Here is a 19,534-nt window from a genome sequence, read left to right as displayed (position 1 = left end):
TGAACACAACAAGAGGCCCAAGAATGACTAAAAACTAAATATGTGACTGGATAGCCAGCAATAGATGTACACCTATAATCCCACTGAATTATAGAAAAATCAGAAGCCAGCAGCACTTCTAATCTAAAGGAAGAGTGCACCAAACAGAAAACAGACAAGTGTAGGAATACCATTGGTGGCTATAGGAAGGGTTTATATAGGCTATATGAAGGCTATAGGTTTCATTGAACGCACTGGGTAACATTTTAAATTCTTACAATGATCAAAATGGGACATCAAATTCCACTGAATAAACTAAAATTACAAATGACCACCAGATGGAGCTTCTGGCAAGATTACCAACTTTCTCTTTTTTCCATCCTTCACTAAACTTCACAACTTACTCCTAAAATCAGTGGAAAATGATAGGTGAATAACACTGATGTAGAAGCACCTAACCCTGTCAACCTAAACTTGACATAAACATAATGTTGATCCAAGAATATGTTGTACTTGGTGAAATAACGTTCACCATATGGGAACATACAGTACACTGATACATGGATGATTTTAACTACAAATGTTTATAACAAAAAAAGTGTTTCTGAGAGTTCTACAAAGGGTTAGTAGTGTGTTTACTAGATTAAAGATCTAAAGACTAAACAAAACGACACACACAGAGGACTGCAAAGCCTCAAATGTGTGTCTGCTGGCCACATCCATCAGGATTGTTTGGACAAAACCAAAAGAAAGAGGGAGGGAGAAAGATTCAGGAGAGGAGGGTCTTGGAAAAGAATGGATTCTCTAGAGACCACCAGGAGGAGGAGAGAGGGAAAGAGTCAGAGGGGAGGGCTGATAACTACATCTGGAAGTTATTTGGAACAAGAGAGGGAGGTAAATAGCTGACAGAAAAGATAGAAAGACAAAGACAACCGGGAATTAGCAATTAAGGCTGCGGGAACAAACTAACAAGCAAATAAATATTTTGACGTTGTTTGCGTAACCTTAAAAAAAGAAACAGTTTTTTTTTGTAATACCATAAGTAATCCTATAGAGAGAAATTATAAGAGTCTGAAGGAATTAAACAAAAAAGAAAGAAAGAAAAGCTTGTGAAGAATTTTGTGTGCCTGGAAACTACAAGACCAACATTTCAAGTTCATCACTACACAGAAGCCTTTAAGGTTTTTTGCACTTATGAAGAGTTATTAACACCCTGGAGAACCGAAGGAATCACGTCTGCGATGTGGAAAATATCAGTCAATGAATAAATAAAGCAAGATCTCATGAACTTCATCAGTACGAAACAACAAAAAGACAATACAGGAAGCTTTGGATTCAGGACACAGTGAAAACTCAACTCTTTTTTTGGAAACCTTTCTATTGCCTGTCAGTCACTGCAGCTAAATAAAGGTAAAGCAACTATACTGGATTTCATATTTAATGTAAATTTTGGAATATTAAATATAGAAATTTGTGATCATTATTGAAGCAGACTAGAGAAAACAATTACAAATGTTGTTCACAATGAGTTTGAGCAAACCAGTGATTTATTAAGATATTTAAGATATTTTATGCTTTTCATTTAGGTCCGAAAAAATATTTGATGGCAGAATTGGTAAAAAAAAAAGTTGAATAAAAAAAAAGGGGAAATGCTTCAAGCTAATTTCACTTTTTTTCCAAGCATATATAATCACAAGAAACTAAATGTATGATTATGTTTCTATGTGATCTCATATTTTAAGAACTACTAAAACGTTTTAATTCACACATACATATGGTGGCAATTTCCAGAACCATTACTGACATACCACTGAAATCAGATCATAAATCCATGTGCTGCCTAACTTTGAGGGGGCTTATATGTTTACATTTTGTCCCATAATATGCTCTGTGGTCACATGTGTGCCACATTCTGTGGAACAAAAAGAGCAAAATAACCACCAATCATGATTATGTTGCCTTCAGTCATGGAATATGAAGTGGCACATATCGACGTCCACAATATTCTTTGGGTTTAAAGTATAAGAGAGGCCCTACATGAGTAGGTACATGTTTCAGTCATGGAACATAATGGCTTTCTAGTTAATGCTATCAGCAGTACAGCACAAGGGTGGTTTCTTCCTGCCTGGAAACAGCACTTCCTCTCCATGCTACAGTTGAGGAGAGTGTAATTGCACACGTTAAAAGCACACACACAGTACTTTTTATGTCGTCATTTGGTGACTGTATTCCTGTCTTTCTTCTTTCATGCAGAATGTCTGGGTCACGAGGTTGCCTCTGCTGTGTGAAGTACCTCATGTTTATCTTCAACCTCATCTTTTGGGTTAGTTCTGTTTTAGGCTTCTGTCGAATATCAGTTTGGCAATTTGCAGATCTACTGTATATTGATACTGTATATCACCATATTCATCAAACCCGTGTAAGATTCTTTCTGCCACTGAACACACGAGCCGGAGAGTGATGTTGCTCTGAATGACATGATGATATTCAGAGTCAGACACACAAGATTTGCAAGTGTAACTATAATTGCTTTTATACACCAGTTCAGTAAACAAACAAAAAGTTAATACTGAGTAACTTATACAAATACTTCATCCGTTTTTGCTTCTCCATCAAAAGTGGTCCCAACAAAGACCAAATTAACAGAATCAACTATCACACGAAGGTCAACTTGAAGGTCTGGTAGTGTGTGATCCTCAGTCGTTTAGTGTATGATGCCCAGTTTACAAAGTCGGCAAGCGTATGATGCCTAGCAGGGCTTGACATTAACTTTTTTGCTCACCAGCCACTGTGGTTAGTGGATTTCCAATGTTACTGGCCACTCAGTATTTTCATTGGCCACAATTTTGACATCGATACCATGGGCAAAAATATAGATATTTTTAATATCATCTCATAATTTGGCAGCAGGTATATTAGGCTGCTGTCACTTTAAGACCTGACACACAGATTCATTATACTGTTACACATGCGTGTTTATGTCTTTTAGTTTTCATTTTATTTAAATTTAAAAAACATCCCAACATTTCTGGAATTCGGGTTGTAACCTACGTCAGAAGGTTTTTTTTTTTTTTTTTTTTTTTTGACAACACTGCATTGCACAGTTTATTATTTCAGATGCCTTTTTAATATTCAACCAGCCAATGTGGCTAGTAGGTGTGACTGCTGAAATCCACCCGCATTTGGCGGGCTGGTGGGTGTTAATGTCAAGCCCTGATGATGCCTAGTGGTTAAAATTCGAGAAGTGTATTACATCGGTTCAATAAATATGTACAAAATATGGAAGAATATGCAGGTACGTTCAGTACTAGCCCATTATGTTTATGAAGGCCATGCAGTTCCTTAGGATGACCTGCTTTAAACTGATGCGAAGTCACTTATGTGAACATGATGTACAATGATTTTTCTTTACCTGCTTGTTTGTGCAGTTAGGAGGATGTGGTTTATTTGGTGTTGGGGTGTGGCTCGCCTTCACACAGTCAGAGTTTTCATCTCTACCGCTGTCCTTCCCTTCACTCTCCGCGGCCAACCTGCTGCTTGTTGCTGGGGGTGTCACCATGGTAACAGGGTTTCTCGGATGCCTTGGTGCTCTAAAAGAGCAGAAGTGTCTATTGATGACGGTAAGGTGGTACCTGGATCCTAACTGACATCTGTAAAACAAATGTGGAAATTGCCCTCACGTGACACTGAAGACTGGAGTAATGGCTGCTGAAATTAGTGTTGCCATCACACAGGATTAAATTACATTTTAAAATATATTCAAATAGAAAACAGTTATTTTATGATGTAATAATATTTTAATAGTTTCTGCTGTATGCAGCCTTATTGGTAAGCACAACGTCATTTTTGCCACGCGAACGAGTAGGCAATAAAAGAGACTTAATTTTGAAGGGTAGTATGTTTATGTAATTTATAAGTACATAATTAAATAATTTCAATTTAATGTCCATTTTATATTTGGAATATAAAGAAGTTCAAGTATCATCCTCATCTCGGATGTTTCTCCTTATAGGGAAAAAAGAGAGGCAATTGTTGGGTACAGATTTACACAACAATAAGATTTGTGTCTATAGCACAGTTCAGACAATTTGGACTAGTATTTGATGAGAAATATTTTAGTTCATATGTTGAAAGAATTTGATTGATCTTGGCAAATTTGCGACCAGAATTAGACTTCGTTGAGACTTTTCAGGATAAAAATCTGAGAAGCAGAAGTGTCCAATTGCTCTTTTTTAACCTCATTGCAGCCTAAGAGAAACAAATTAGATATTAAAAATATTTAATTAGTGATTTTTCTTCCTAAATAGGAATACTGACATAATACACCATGTCTATTTTTAAATATATCGTTGTCATTCATGTGCTCTAACAGTTCTTTCTTGTTCTTTCAGTTTTTTGTGATCCTCTTGTTTCTAGTCATGATAGAAGTGACGCTGATTTTGGTTTTGAGTTTGTATCATGAAGAGGTAAGAGAATAATGTCTGAGCCTTGCAAATATTTCAGCCTTTCCATTCAGGAAAACACTTTGCCTTCTTACTTCCTGTTTATCCGCTTCTCTCTGTTTTGTCCATTTAGTTAGACAAAAAAGCTAAGGATGACCTAAGAGAGGGGATGAATGACTATAGAAGAAAAGCAGGGCTGAAAACTTCCTGGGACAACATGCAGAAGATTGTGAGTTGGGTTTATAACTGTCACAAATATGAAGGCTGAGATTCTTCAATGTAATTCATGGATTCTGTTTCCTTCAGTTCAAGTGCTGTGGCGTGAGCAACCACACCGACTGGCACAATAAAACAGACAATGGCAAAAAACTTCCTGACTCTTGCTGCAGGGATACCTCTCAAGAATGCCATCACTGGGAAGAGGTCAGATAATTTCTGGGGTCATGGGGTCAGCTAAGTACCACGCATTCCTAAATCTGTTGGTCTGTTGGTGATTGCAACCACATGCTTAATGTAAAATAAAGGCCGGAACAAACCCTACATAACGTTACATCTGAAATGTTAAAGGGTTAGTTCACTCAAAAATGAAAATTCTGTCATTTATTACTCACCCTCATGTCGTTCCACACCCGTAAGACCTTCGTTCATCTTCGGAACGCAAATTGAGATATTTTTGTTTAGATCGATGGCTCCGTGAGGCCTGCATAGGGAGCAATGACATTTCCTCTCTCAAGATCCATAAAGGTACTAAAAACATATTTAAATCAGTTCGTGTGAGTACAGTGGTTCAATATTAATATTATAAAGCGACGAGAATATTTTTGGTGCGCCAAATAAAAACAAAATAACGAATTATTTAGTGATAGGCGATTTCAAAACACTGCTTCAGGAAGATTCGGAGCATAATGAATCAGCGTGTCGAATCCGCAGTTCGGAGCGCCAAAGTCACGTGATTTCAGCAGTTTGGCGGTTTGACACGCGATCCGAATCATGATTCGACACGCTGATTCATTACGCTCCGAATCTTCCTGAAGCAGTGTTTTGAAATCAGCCATCACTAAATAAGTCGGTTTTTTTTTTTTTTTTTGACGCACCAAAAATATTCTCGTCGCTTTATAATATTAATATTGAACCACTGTACTCACATGAACTGATTTAAATATGTTTTTAGTACTTTTATGGATCTTGAGAGAGAAAATGTCATTGCTCCCTATGTATGTAGGACTCACGGAGCCATCGGATTTCATCAAAAATATCTTAATTTGTGTTCTGAAGATAAATGAAGGTCTTACGGGTGTAAAACGGCACGAGGGTGAGTAATTAATGACAGAATTTTCATTTTTGGGTGAACTAACCCTTTAATTCTCTTTGTTATATGGCTCTTTGAAATACCTTATTCTGATTGGTTAACTTGCAGTCAAATATTATTTGTACAAAAACATTACTGTATTGTTTATACTGTATTTTCTTAAATTATATACAAATGTGTGTAAAATGACAAAAATAGTGGCGATTATAATTTGCGAAATCACCACCAGATGGCGCAAAGAGACAGTTGACACCATTGCTCACACAATAAAAAAATCTGTAAAAATAATGTAAAATACCCTAACTTAAATAGTTTTTGCCCTTTATCCTAACTTAAATAGCTTTTGCACTTTAAACAGTGTTTAAAGTGCAAAAAACGTTTACAGAAATTTTCATTAAACATTTTACAGATTAACAGTTATTTTAAGTATTTCCTGAATTATTATGATCAAAGAGTATATTCAAATAGTTATTTTAAATTGTTAAATATTTCACAATATTACTATGTTTACTGTATTTGTGATCAAATAAATGCAGCCTTGTTGAGCATAAGAGTGTCTTTCAAAAACATTATAAGACTTTACTAACCTAAAATGTCTGAATGGTTTTGTTTATTTATAACAATTGTATAACAAGCCATGTAATAAGCAAGATGTACTTCTAGCCAGTCATTACCGCAAATTAAACTGAGAACCTGATTACTACGTCAGGGATGATTTTGAGATAATGATCTCAAAATAAACAATTGAGATAATGATCTAAAAAAAAAAAGAAAAAAGAATAATGAACTGTTTTTTAATGTGTTTTAGCCGTGCTATGAGAAGGCCAAGGACTGGCTTCTGGCTAACATCACCTCAGTGCTTGTGTTTGGAGTTTGTATTGGAATCGTTCAGGTACTTTGAAACTCATGTATCTGCGGCAGCCTGTTTATTATATTAATTCAAGCTCTGCATGCACTCAGATATTATGCCACTGCATTTTCTCCCTCCAGATTCTTGCTTTGGTGTTCTCCATGCTGATGTACTGCCAAATCCTACGAGCAGAAAAATACATGGACTGACCCTTCCTTCGCCCCATTCTGAATACGTAATGAACATTTAAATGGACTTGCCTATTAGCGATACTGGATGTGATATGCATGTGCACATAGATTACAGTGCTGCTGCACTTAGGAAGAAGCTCTGTTGAATCTCAGCTAAATTGATTTACCAGATAAAAGGCTAAATAATTAATTTGTACTTTGCAAAAGAAGATTAAATGAATATAAAGTGAATGTATACAGTAGGTGGAAAAAGTAAATCCAAGTATTATTGCACTCTTTGTTAAATAACTGCTTGCAATGAACATGCAATCGATGTGAATTTCCTACAAATGGAAATCAAATGTTTAAGAGTTGATGATTTGTTATACTAAACCAACGGTCTGTACTATATTAACGTCTATTAAGATCATTACAAATAAAAAAATAATGCAATACAACAGTAGATGATTGTCATCATGTATTTCGGTATAAAATAGCACATAAAAAATTTCAAAACATCCAAAATACAAAAGAATAAATACATCTTTCTAATCAAGTAGTGTCAGTTCCCCAGTTGGCTGGTTCTTCTCTTCTTCTTCTTCTTCTTCTTCGCCTCACAGAGGTCATGCTACATGATTCAGAGTTCATAATGAAAAGGTCCAAGGTCAATCACACTCCAGGACTTCATCCAATTGTGCAATTTTATCCTGTGGAAGAAGACACAAAAAAATGATACAACTCTGCCCCCTTCTGGAAGAATATAACAGATGAATATTCCAGAGAGACTGAGGAAAAGTTAAATGTAGACAGCAAAAAATGCTCACCCATCCTCCGTGGCTCCTCACCCATGGTGCAAAGTTTTCCATGTAGCGTTCAGCATAGCCTGTCAGACGCTGAACTCCAGTTGCTGTCACGACTCGACGAGACACATCCATGGTGATGGCGAGACGCCGCAGCGTAGGGCTGACCGGTGCGGGAACGGGAGGTTCTTCACTCTGACTGGCGTACGTGTCAAGGAGTTTGGCAAAAGATGGGTAGGAGAGGCGAGTGAGGGTGGACCGCAGGAAGGGGTTGCTGTTTATCTACAACATTAAACAACAATTAACCACGATAAACAGTGACTAACAACAATAAACCCAAGGCAGCAACTGAAAATAACCACTTTTCATGACCATAAATAGTCAAAAACACAAGATTTATTAAATGTATGCTCTTAAGTCTTTACGATAAGAAACCAAGAGCAGCTTTAAGAGCCAAGTTCACTCTATTTCCAAGTAGGATACCAAAAAAAAGATTTATAAGAATGGCGAATTTAGATCAGGGATCATTACCTTGTCGTTAATGACATCCCCCTCTGTAGTTAATATCTGAACGAGCTGTTGAACCACGGCTTCTTTGTCATTTACTGTGAACAAAAAGAAGAAGTGTAACCACCTTCAAACAATGCAAGTGAAAAGCATTCAAAAAGACCATCAGCCCATTATAACAATAAGCTATTGTTAAAGCACTAAACATGTTACAACAGCACACAGCAAGATGTGACAACACAACAGGTCTGCTCTTGCTTTGATATTCCACTGAAAATGTATCTACTTCACACATTATGATAAAATTATAAATTCGTCAGGTCATAAACAAGTTTTGCATCAGTTTATGGTTTTATATCTACCTTTGGGTGGACTTGGCACAGGCTCTGGTTTAACGGGGGATTTCTTTTTCACGCTGTGTTTCTGTGCAATTCTGTCCAAAGTATCTGCCACACCGTCATAAAACTCAGGAGGATGGGCTGAGAAAAAAATATTACGTCGACTTTTGAAAAGTAGAGTATTGATAGACATAATAAGACATGACAAGACAATCAACAACACATTCCTGACAGTGCCTTCTGTGTCTCAACTTCTTTACCCAAAAAACAAGCTATATATCTTCTATGTCTGAAACTTACATGGTGAAGCAGGATGCTCCCCAGATTGTGGACCATCTAAAGCATCTTTTAAAGGCAGTGTGGTCGGGCGCCGAGGACGAGGCTCTTCTTTTTTAAAAGACACTTTTTTGAGTATATCAGATATTTTCAGTTTTTTCTTCTTTTTCTTATTTCTGTCCCCTGATTTTCTGTCGCCTTCCTCTTCAGACGCAGAGGATGGAGCGCATATCTCTTCCTAAAAGGAAAATGTTCTCATTAACAAGTTCTGAAGAGCAATATTAAAACACAATGTTAAGAAAGAAGAAATTAAAAATAAATACATTTTGGCTCCTTGACTGGTCAGGAAATTCTTAATACTGAAACCATTAGCTTTGCAGTCCATGCCCCAGATGAAACAAGAGCAGGTTTTGGTCTCTACAGATATAAATAGTGTTTGCCTGTTTCACACAGCATGTATCGGCAATGCATATTTATGTTGGTGCCCATATTAACAGGCTACACATTAGCAACATGAGCACAAATAGAAATGTTGCAGAAGCACAGCTGAAAAGTAGGAGCCTATTTTTGCCAAACTGAACAGAGCAGAAATCATTTTTAAAATGTAATGCTTGTGATTATCACACTGTAGATTTTTATGAAGTAACAAAATTACACATATATTGTAATCAGCTCTGTTATTAATTTGCGGTGTAAAACAGTCCTTAGTTTTTTGTTTTTTTTTTGTGGGGGGGTTTACCTCCATTTTTCTGGGTAAACTGTGTGTTCCATTTGTCAATGGCTTGTCAGACTGACTCTGCTTCTCCAGGCTGTTGTTTGGAGTTGGATCAGTGCTACCGTCTTTCTTAGCATGGCGGATTGTGGACGAACGGGTTCTCAGTCTTCTTTTTATGAAATTTTTAATTCCATGTTTCTTCTCCTCTGCGGCACTGATCTCCTCATCCAAAGAGTCCCATCCATTGGCATCTTTCCTTATCTTATCTATTGTAGAGGCACTGAAAAAGGGAAGTGAGAGAAACTGGTCATTTCCAAAATATTGAATGCACAAGAATTTTGCATGAAATTTGCATGTTCATATAATAAAAATTGACATAATTGATAAAGTAAGATGACTTGACCACTAGAAGTTCCCCTGGACCACTGAATAAATGAAGTTAGTATCCTGGAAGAACTGTCACAATAGTGAGGGAAGCAGCAGTTTATATTTTCAAATAATTATCAATGATTGACAGATGAACAGAAAGATTCATCTGTAATTAGATGAAGAATGATCAGATGGACTAGATTCTCCTTAATCTTTTAGAATAGCATAAAGTTTAAGTGTCTAAGTTTGACTAGAAACATATAGGCCTGGTTTCACAAAACAGGGCTTAGCCTAAACCAGGATTAGGCCTTAGTTCAATTAGGATATTTAAGTGATTGTAACAGGGCGTGTTTCGGGAACTACAAAACCCATCAGCCTCAGTTTTATAAAAGGAAGTGATGAGATTTGTTCTTCCACTTCCTCCCTTTGTTTTTCCGCTGTCGATTCATGAATGGAAGTCGCGGCAGATTTAAGGTACGGCATTGTGACGCTAGATTAGTAAGTTTTGTGAAGTTATTGTACATGTAGTTATGTGTTAAATAATGGGTTGCCCTTTTGTTTGTTGTACGTCTTCCATTTGTTCATTGAAAGGGAAGTCACAGCACGTTTACGTATTGCATTGTGGCAACAGACCAGCAGATTTTAGGATCGCTTATGTGCAGTCACATGTCAAATATTGGTGGAACATTGTTGAGTATTGATGATATTTTGTTTGTTTTTTAGTATTATGGCTGGATGGTTGCCCGAGTGTCATAAACCAAAATAACGGATGGTAGAGGTATTATTCTTATTTTTCTTAAAAAATAAAGGGTTTATAAAAGGAAGTTTTAAATTTTTTAATGATTTTAAAGTTTATTTTGAATGTTTTATTTTTTTAAATGTTTTGAGTATGTGATTTTTCTTTTGTATTGTAAATATTTCTTTTCAGTAATGGATTGTGTTTTCTCTTACAGGGATGCACGATTACCGTTTATTTTAGGTTGAATTATTGTTGAGATTTTTTTTTTTTTTTTTTGGTTGGATGTTGGACCAGAGTTGGCCAAGGGAGAACTGAGGCCACACCAAAGACAAAAAGGGACTAAGTAGATCGTAGTCATTTCATGGTGCTGACTTATTTGTTCGATTTGCATTACCCACTGTTAATATTATTGTTTGTTTGTTTTTGTTGTAGATTTCTTTTTGAAGGTCTGCTGCATCCTTTTAACATGTTAATGTTTTTTTCATAATTATTAATATTATTTTCTTTTGAATAAAAAATGTTTGTTTATTGAAGCTTCACTACCGCCTTCTGCCTGATTATTTTCCCTTTTTGGGTCATAATGTCACACATCTTTTATAAACTATAAAAAAAAACATTACTGGTGTGCATCTTGAGATAAAACAATGTCATTTTAAGATATGTCAGTACAGGTTGCTTTCAGTTAAAACAGCTTAAACATGCCTTTAGTCTGGGACTAGCTTAAGCCTTGTCTGTGAAACCGGGGGACAGTATTTCTACCAAATCCTCTTGTAGTTAATACTTTCTTAAATTACAACACACGCCATTTTTACAGAGTTCAAAATGTCATGAATCCATAAAACAGATAAATCCTGTCTTAATCTTATTACCGTCACATTACACTCAAGTTCACTCAACAAAAAGCTCTGGACTCTTTTGTACATCATCTAGAATAGATCAACTTCTTAAAACTGCTTTAGGCTAAAGTCACTGTTTTAGGGCAGATTTGTTTGTCTTTCACTGCTTTTTTGTGATGGAGAAAACTAGGTTAAAAGATATAATGATTAAAAACCTATATGATTCTGAACTGACTTGAATCTTTTCAAGTGCTAGTCTTAAAACAATTTAAAGGGTTAGTTCACCCAAAAATGAAAATTCTGTCATTTATTACTCACCCTCATGTCGTTCCACACCCGTAAGACCTTCGTTCATCTTCAGAACACAAATTAAGATATTTTTGATCAAATCTGATGGCTCAGTGAGGCCTCCATTGCCAGCAAGATAATTTACACTTTCAGATGCCCAGAAAGCTACGACGTATTTAAAACAGTTCATGTGACTACAGTGGTTCAACCTTGATGTTATGAAGCGACGAGAATACTTTTTGTGCTCCAAAAAAACAAAATAACGACTTTATTCAACAATATCTAGCGATTTTAAAACACTGCTTCGTGAAGCTTCGAAACTTTACGAATCTTTTGTTTCGAATCAGTGGTTCAGAGCGCGTATCAAACTGCCAAAGAGTGGCATTTTGGTTAAGGTTAAACCACTGTAGTCACATGAACTGTTTTAAATATGTCTTTAGTAGCTTTCTGGCCATCTGAAAGTGTTAATTATCTTGCTGTCAACTGAACCATCAGATTTTATCAAAAATATCTTAATTTGTGTTCTGAAGATGAATGAAGATCTTACAGGTGTGGAACGACATGAGGGTGAGTAATTAATGACTGAATTTTGGGTGAACTAACCCTTTAAAAGGAATTATAAGCACCATAGTCTAATAAAATAAGATGATATTTACAAAATTGCTTTGAAATGGCGTTGTTTTACTTCACGTCATGCCAGTGTTTAATTCTGTATGTGATTGAATGATTTGTGTCACCTGTATTTGTGTGGGTCTCTGTATTCTCCTCCTATCCTTCCAGGCCTCTCATCAGGAGGAATCGAGAGCGAGTGACGCAGGAAAGATTTCAGCACCATCCGAGTCTCCGCTTTAATCTCCAGGAGAGAGATAGACGGAGAGGGGGATGCAGGCCTGGCCACCACGTCTGCCATCGCTGAGACAGAGAGAGAACTGAAAGACAGAGAGAACACTTTCAGATTACACGACAATACAAACCACCAGTCCACAATTATAATGTACTGCTGAACAAATTTCCACAAGTTAAACTAAACCAGAGCCTCAAATCTCTATTGAGACAGAAGATTGATTGGAGGTTAATATACACTTTGTATGTTTGTGTATTAAAAAACAACCAATAATCCATCCCATCTAAAGAGAAGTGAGTAGTACCTTAATTCATAGTGGATACTTGAAGGAAGTGAAAGTACAACAAGTGACATACAAAGAATAAAAATAAAAAAAACACAAAGAGACTAAGAGCTGGAAGTTCCAGTCAGTTTACCTCAGATATTTTATCTACGTCACGTATGGTCTTTTACAAACACCTCAAACATGATGACAAGCTCAGCACTTCAACAGAAACAAAAAACGCATTGATGTTCTAATAATATAATTAAATCCTTGGATTATTTAACATAGTATCAACTGTGTGTGTATAGGCCTATACAGTGCACTCCAAGAAGGGTTTTCAATAATATCAGCATAAATCTATATCATTTTAATTGCAAATGCATTCAAGTAACTTGAAATTATCAATGAAGACCAGTTTTATATATATATATATATATATATATATATATATTATAGTTATATATATAGTTATATTATATATATATATATATATATATATATATATATATATATATATATATATATATTTTTTTTTTTTTTTTTTTTTATTATTTTTTTTATTGCATAATAAATGTGATATATGCATGTGCCACTTTGGCTGCTATGATGCCTTATTACTGGATTAAACTTGGCCCTTGGTTTCTTTTTTGACAACTACTCAGTCAGCACAAATTTATATTATGTGTATGTATATATATATATATATATATATATATATATATATTCAAGTGAAAATGAAAAACTCATTTATTATTTGGTATGTAAGCCTGAAATCAAACAACTCTTTTTGTAAAGCATAACATTCCTATAATTTCTCTCATTCATTGTGTAACCTACTTTGCAGGTTATTATGGCCCATCAGACCTTGTAAATTCCACTGTAGGTATGTTATTGTTGTTTCTTACGCAGGCCAGGGCAGTTTTACAACTCAAAACACTTGACACATTTACATGTTTTTGTTCATCTTCCCCTTCTTAGCCCACTTGTATGAGCCTAGACCCTGTTCATTTTTTATGACACACTTATTATGAATGGTACAAAATGAGTTTTAACTAATATACAAAACTACTATTTTTGTATGTGGAATAAGTATGGAATATTATACTGCGTGAGGATTGGAATTATTAAATGTACCCACATTAACTGTGCTAATCGTAAGATCAGAGGTGATCTACGGTCTGGTAGTACACAATTAGCCAATACCTTATCAATTCTAAGCAGCCTCCAACTATGCAAGTGTGGATTTCACAGCAGAAGCGAGAAAACACCCTCACCCAGCTTCTGCTATTGAGTCATGTTTACTTACATTCATGGTAAAAATGTAAGTACTAATGTTCCTTCATAAGAGGAATTTTCTGCATTGCAAATCCGTCAGACTGATGACACGTTCTTGGCTTAAATGGCATTTTATACATTTATGAAAAATGAAGCACGTTTTTTCCATAATTGCTAAATGCTAGTAACTGATGAGGTTTGTCAGTGTCATCAGGTGACTGTGGTTCCCTGCTCTTGTTTTTACAACACTAAGCACATGTAGGGATGCAACTCTTATGTTGCCAGTTACACACCAGTGTCATATTACTGTAACATCCAAAATGTAAGATCCTGTTAGTAACCATGTCATATCTTAAGCCCCAGATCTGTAACTGAATTTGTAGTTGTCTAGCTTGTCTGTAAGTAACTTTACTCTATGCTACTAACCAACCAATGGGTTAGATAGGCTGTTTGTGTGTCAGAGTGTAATTAAACGTAAATGGATGATTGATTAAAATGAATTAGCTACATTAAGCTTCTTTACATTCATTCTGCCACACCAGATTCAAGATTTCTTGATACCTGACACAACTCGTGATAGGCTACTCTTTTTAACATAACAATGCTTACAATAGTTACTTATACCTGAATTCGAGCAAATAGTCACAGTCATAAGAGGACAACTGTCTTTGATGAAATCAAGCATCATCAGAAAATACCTGCCTTACAAAAGTTCAAGCGCACAAGTATCTGCGACTACTCGTTCATACCTGATAAATATGTCTCCTCCTCCACGTCCGAAAAAATCAGCCGAGTCGCGACGCGTAGAAACAGAAAGCAACAAAACGCATCGACAAAGTCAATATTATTAAAACTCGGATACTAAAAACAAAACAGATACATTTACGAACGAGTCAGCAGCGAACTCTGGTAAACTTCGGACGAGTTAAAAGTCAGTTGTGTGTCTGATGTTATTGGAGAGTTCACAGGTATGTCAGATCACCCAGTGTATCAAATCAGGTCTGGAGCGGTGATTCATATCGATGTTATAGATACTACTCCACTGTCGAAACTAACAGAGCTTCAGCTTACCGGTTTCAATACTACCACCGCGTCAATAGTCCGACCTGCGGAATGACCGACTTACGTTGTGCGCACTGCGCATGTCACTGGACGAGGGACGGCTCCATTTTCCCATTGGACAAGGTTCAAGTCCAGTATGCTCAATTGCTACATTAAGAAACTTTTTAGTGTATTACACATACTATTATGTGACCTATATCATGTGTTTAACTGGCTATAATTGTCATTAACGCGACAAGTTATTTTACTCCTTGTGTTACTTTGCCATTTTAAAGTTTATTTACTTTTCATCTGTCTTGTATGATGGTGTTAAAAACAAATTTCTACTTTATGACTAAAAATGGACACTGAAGTACAGTTTAAGAGAAAAAATGAAATGAATTTACATGAAACAACTAAAAAACAAAACCACTCAGGTGTGTATTTTACCAAACAGGGTTTATTTTCAGAAGAAGAAAAAAAAGCCATTGAGAAAAGAGAGTTATTTTGGTGACTGGTAATATTGATGACAAGAAAGTTGGGGAGCATTTGTCCTCCCTCAGCCCCCCCCAAACCCCGTCCAGCGTCATCTGTAAATCAGACACTGGTACAAGGATTGGGAGAGACAGAGATGGACCGTCAGACAGAGAAATAGAGGCATAAAACTAAAGTATGCAGTGAACAAACCTGAATTGTACTTGAATCTCATAAGGGTGAAATAGGAAATTCAGAGTTAATGAAAGATCAAGAAACATGCAAACATTCTGGGTTAAGTATCATTGAAAGTCCATACAAGTTCAAAAGCTCTCAATGTTGTTCATCATCAAGAAATTGCACATATAGAGAAAATCAGTAAAGAAATTAAATGTAGTTACCATTAAAAAAAGCCTCTTTGCAGCAACATCCTTGTCATCCAAAGCTGACAGACTCTCAAGCCTTTTTTATTATACTCGTCAAATCTGTCCGTGCAACTATTTTTTCTTCTCTGAAGCTTCATCTGCTCTCAGATGTCTTACCTCAGAGTTATTTCCTCTTTAGCAGAGATGATATGCTTTTGAGTCTGCACCCTCCTTCACTTGCTCTCTTCATCTTGTCTGTCTTAATTTAGCTGTGCACGCTCTTCTTCCTGCCTACCCTCTGACCTGTCCTGACTGCTTCTCCCTCTCTTCGCTCCGGACTCGCTCTATCTATCCCTCGCTCGGCCACCCTATCAGCCCCAAATCACTGTTCTCCTGACTGTGAGCCAATAGGGAGCAACACAGCTGGGTGAGGCACTTCCTCTGTGACAGGAAACCAGCAAAGAACTCTCAGAGAGACACACACACACACACGCACACACACACACACACACAAAGTGCTTGGTGGACTGTGATGCAGAGTTCAAAATGGCTACTCCTTTCTATGAAAAAAAATCTATGTTGTGGCCTTTTAGCTGTTGTTCCAAAATTAAATGGATTTTAGATAGTTCTAATTGTGTGTTTTCTCTGCTGGCTTTAGATGCTTTAAGCACAGAGCAAAAGACCCCCAATGATTTAAACTGTGTGCCATCTTACTATCTGTACTTTTATTAGTTAGGTCAACCTGCCATGTGCACAACATTTAAGTCATTTTGGATTTAAAGAAAGCATCTGTCACATATGTACATGTAATGTTAAGTGAGTTTTATTGAATCTGGAACATTCCTTTGCCAAGTTAAGCTCAATCGGCAGCATTCATGGTATACTGTTGATTCCCACAAAAACTCATTTCGGCACGTTCTTTCTTTAAAAAATTAAAATGATGATGCAAAATTCATAATGTTAATTAACATAAACAAATCAAGGTTATGGTATGACAGTGAATGGGGCCAAGTTCTGGAGGATTTAAAACCATAAATGTGAAGCTTATAATTTTATAAAAGTATCAGTTAAAACCTTAATTAAAACTTATTAGCTGTAAACCTGTTAAAATAATAGTATTAATTTTACAATCATTTTAGGCTTTACGGCATTATATTGTCTTAGCGACAGCATTGTAAAATTGAAAATAACTTAACATGGAAATGGTTAGTAAGCAGATTTTCACACTAAAATTATGTTAACATGCATATTGTCTTGTGGCTTCATTTTCAAAACAGTCAGTATTTGAACATTTACAGATTTTCCCCATTTGCTTCCATTGTAAGTGCCTCTCTGTACTCCAGATTTTTGCTTTTTAAAAGAAAAGCAAGTACAAGTCAAAATTTATTTTTGTGGTAATCAACATTATGCCACACAGCTTAACTTGGAATACTCTTTTAACATATAGACAATATTGTAACTCTATCAGAATTTGTATCTGTCACATTCAGCTGTTCCAAGGAAGTTAGCATGAGAAACAGTGGATGTGTTTATTCACTTGAGAACCACAGGCCAAGACTGTGTGCAGAGGGCAAGAGATGAACAGATAGAGGGAGGGGCACAGATGGAGCGATGAATTTGAGGGAGGAGACCCCATGTTCACACAGACTAGATAAAACATGCTCTGATTGGGGACTGGAGGCCTTATGGGAATAGAAGAGACGTGACTATTACAGTGACCTCTGCCCAGACAGAGAATTTGCGTGCTTTTGCCCCCTCAGCCTCCACAGCTCGTTAACATCGGCCTTAATTAAACTCATCAAGGGTAGTGCACCGGAAATTTGGAGGATACATCTCAGATATGGCCAGAGTCAGACCTTTAAGTGTATCCGTTCCAGTTTCCGGCATTGTGAGGGCTGTAAGAAATTCAAGCAAACAGATTTTTATTTTAATCTATATTTGGTTAATATACAAATATATAACCAAGTGTCCATATTTTCTATATTTGTGTTCTGCTATGTAAGATGAAAATAGATACGACATCAAAGTTATTCATAACCCCTGTGCTGTCTGCATCTGAGTCCCTGTGAGAATATGTCAGAACATTATTTTCAATGGGTGTGGTAATGTGAGTAACAAAAACAGGAAATCCACCAGCACACAGGCAGGAAATGCTACTGTTCAGTGACAGTAATAAGTAAACACAATCCAAACGGCCACAAGTGAACCAATTTACTGTTACTCTTGAGAAAAAAAACAGAACAGAAAGTCATAGAAGATGGGAGATGCACAAAGAATAAATACAAATACTTTGCATGATGAAGGAAAACACAGACACACAAATGCATGTTCCTTTTCACTGTAATGTTTTTATTTCAATGTTAAGTTATTCCACAAAAGGGTTTACACTAAAATGTTCACAATTCTAATAATAAATACAGTAACATTACCACTCTCCCTATCTCTGGCTCTCTGTTTCTCTCTCTCTTATGCACACACATTCAAACATACAAATCTACAGTGAGTTCATGGGATCTGACAGGGAAAAAAAACTATGAATGTTACAGAGTGGTGAAATAAACCAGTAATCAAAACACAGTAATGTCCATTTAACAATGTACAGAAATAAATCATTAGTTTAACTTCAGTATATTTACACATGATCGGTTGTATGTCTGATTGTCTTTGCAGCCTTTATGTAATAATGTATTTTGATTGTCATCGGCTACATCGATTTATATTTATATAGTTTTGATCCTACTTTGTGCACTTGATTGATTGTCACTGCTTTGCTCAGGTTTAAGCTTGATTGTCATTGGTTTCTCCACGTCAGCACTGTGATGGACTGGTAACTGATAGGCTCATAAAAGACTTTAATCCTAAAATCCATTATTTTTAATACCATTAATCTACACGGTTCAAAAGTTTGGAGTCAGTTAGATTTAAAAAAATAAATAAATAATAATAATAATATTTTTACTCAGAAAAGACATTCAATTGATCAAAAGTGACATTAAAGATATTTATAATGTTACTGAAATTCTATTTTAAATAAATGCTGTTCTTTTGAAGTTTCTATTCATCAAAGAATGCTGAAAAAAGTATCACAGTTTCCACAAAAATATTAAGCAGCACAACTGGTTTCAACATTGACAATAATAAGAAATGTTTCTTCTTGAGAAGCAAATAATCATATTAGAATGATTTCTGAAGGATCATGTGACACTGAAGACTGGAGTAATGATGCTGAAAATTTTAAAGGATTAGTTCACTTTCAAATGAAAATGAGCCCAAGCTTTACTCACCCTCAAGCCATCCCAGGTGTATATGACTTTCTTCTTTCTGATGAACACAGTCAGAGATATATTAATAAATATCCTGACACATCCAAGCTTTATAATGGCAGTGATCAGGGGTCAAGAGTATGAGCTGAAGAAAGTGTCTCCATCCACATCCATCCATCATAAACATATTCCACACGGCTCCGGGGGGTTAATAAAGGCCTTCTGAAGCAAAACGATGCGTTTGTGTAAAAAATATCCATATTTAAACAAGTTATGAAGTAACATATCTAGCTTCCGCCACACCGCCGTCCATATTCAAGTTGCGAAGAAAGCATAAACTGGCGTTGCGTCGGTTACACTTTTTCCGTAAGTTGAATAGGGAAGGCGTA

General features: G+C 36.1%; 2 protein-coding genes and 1 long non-coding RNA gene across 5 annotated transcripts; 2 read left to right on the top strand and 1 right to left on the bottom strand.

Annotated features, from left to right (window-relative positions):
- Window positions 1-38: 38 nt before the first annotated feature.
- tspan4b (tetraspanin 4b) lies at window positions 39-7,213 on the top strand. Its single transcript, XM_051885521.1, has 8 exons — window positions 39-1,389; window positions 2,233-2,302; window positions 3,408-3,599; window positions 4,371-4,445; window positions 4,555-4,650; window positions 4,728-4,844; window positions 6,539-6,622; window positions 6,721-7,213. Exons 2-8 carry the CDS (start codon window positions 2,234-2,236, stop codon window positions 6,787-6,789), a joined length of 702 nt encoding a protein of 233 aa, XP_051741481.1. The 5' UTR covers window positions 39-1,389; window position 2,233; the 3' UTR covers window positions 6,790-7,213.
- Window positions 7,214-7,215: 2 nt separating this feature from the next.
- Window positions 7,216-16,164, bottom strand: bcl2l12 (BCL2 like 12). Of its 3 annotated transcripts, none has more exons than XM_051885503.1 (8): window positions 15,919-16,164; window positions 12,356-12,547; window positions 9,411-9,666; window positions 8,696-8,909; window positions 8,420-8,536; window positions 8,082-8,155; window positions 7,575-7,832; window positions 7,216-7,457 (listed from the first exon to the last, which is right to left on the bottom strand). In XM_051885503.1, the coding sequence occupies exons 2-8, from the start codon at window positions 12,526-12,528 to the stop codon at window positions 7,416-7,418; spliced, it is 1,134 nt and encodes a 377-aa protein (XP_051741463.1). In that variant the 5' UTR covers window positions 12,529-12,547; window positions 15,919-16,164; the 3' UTR covers window positions 7,216-7,415. The 3 variants fall into 3 exon arrangements, with proteins under 3 accessions (XP_051741463.1, XP_051741462.1, XP_051741464.1); XM_051885502.1 differs by lacking the exon at window positions 15,919-16,164 and adding an exon at window positions 14,752-15,128; XM_051885504.1 differs by lacking the exon at window positions 15,919-16,164 and adding an exon at window positions 15,074-15,093.
- On the top strand, window positions 9,674-11,033 carry LOC127508036 (uncharacterized). Its single transcript, XR_007928659.1, has 3 exons — window positions 9,674-10,229; window positions 10,479-10,533; window positions 10,709-11,033. It is a non-coding gene; the product is annotated as an uncharacterized LOC127508036 (long non-coding RNA).
- Window positions 16,165-19,534: the final 3,370 nt, after the last annotated feature.

This window comes from Ctenopharyngodon idella, chromosome 3 (assembly GCF_019924925.1).
Source record: "Ctenopharyngodon idella isolate HZGC_01 chromosome 3, HZGC01, whole genome shotgun sequence".
NCBI classification, from domain to species: domain Eukaryota; kingdom Metazoa; phylum Chordata; class Actinopteri; order Cypriniformes; family Xenocyprididae; genus Ctenopharyngodon; species Ctenopharyngodon idella.
Note: the sequence above shows the minus strand (reverse complement) of the source record. Positions and strands in the feature narration are given on the sequence as shown.

Bases quoted from the DNA above. Each gene is read 5' to 3' on its own strand.
- tspan4b (XM_051885521.1), top strand. From the start codon at position 2,234: ATGTCTGGGTCACGAGGTTGCCTCTGCTGTGTGAAGTACCTCATGTTT. The intron at 2,303-3,407 runs GTTAGTTCTGTT...TTGTTTGTGCAG, and splicing joins TCTTCAACCTCATCTTTTGG to TTAGGAGGATGTGGTTTATT. The intron at 4,651-4,727 runs GTGAGTTGGGTT...TGTTTCCTTCAG, and splicing joins GGGACAACATGCAGAAGATT to TTCAAGTGCTGTGGCGTGAG.
- bcl2l12 (XM_051885503.1), bottom strand. From the start codon at position 12,528: ATGGCAGACGTGGTGGCCAGGCCTGCATCCCCCTCTCCGTCTATCTCT. The intron at 8,910-9,410 runs GTAAACCCCCCC...TTTTCCTTTTAG, and splicing joins GTTTACCCAGAAAAATGGAG to GAAGAGATATGCGCTCCATC. The intron at 8,537-8,695 runs GTAAGTTTCAGA...TTTTTTTCTCAG, and splicing joins GGAGCATCCTGCTTCACCAT to CCCATCCTCCTGAGTTTTAT.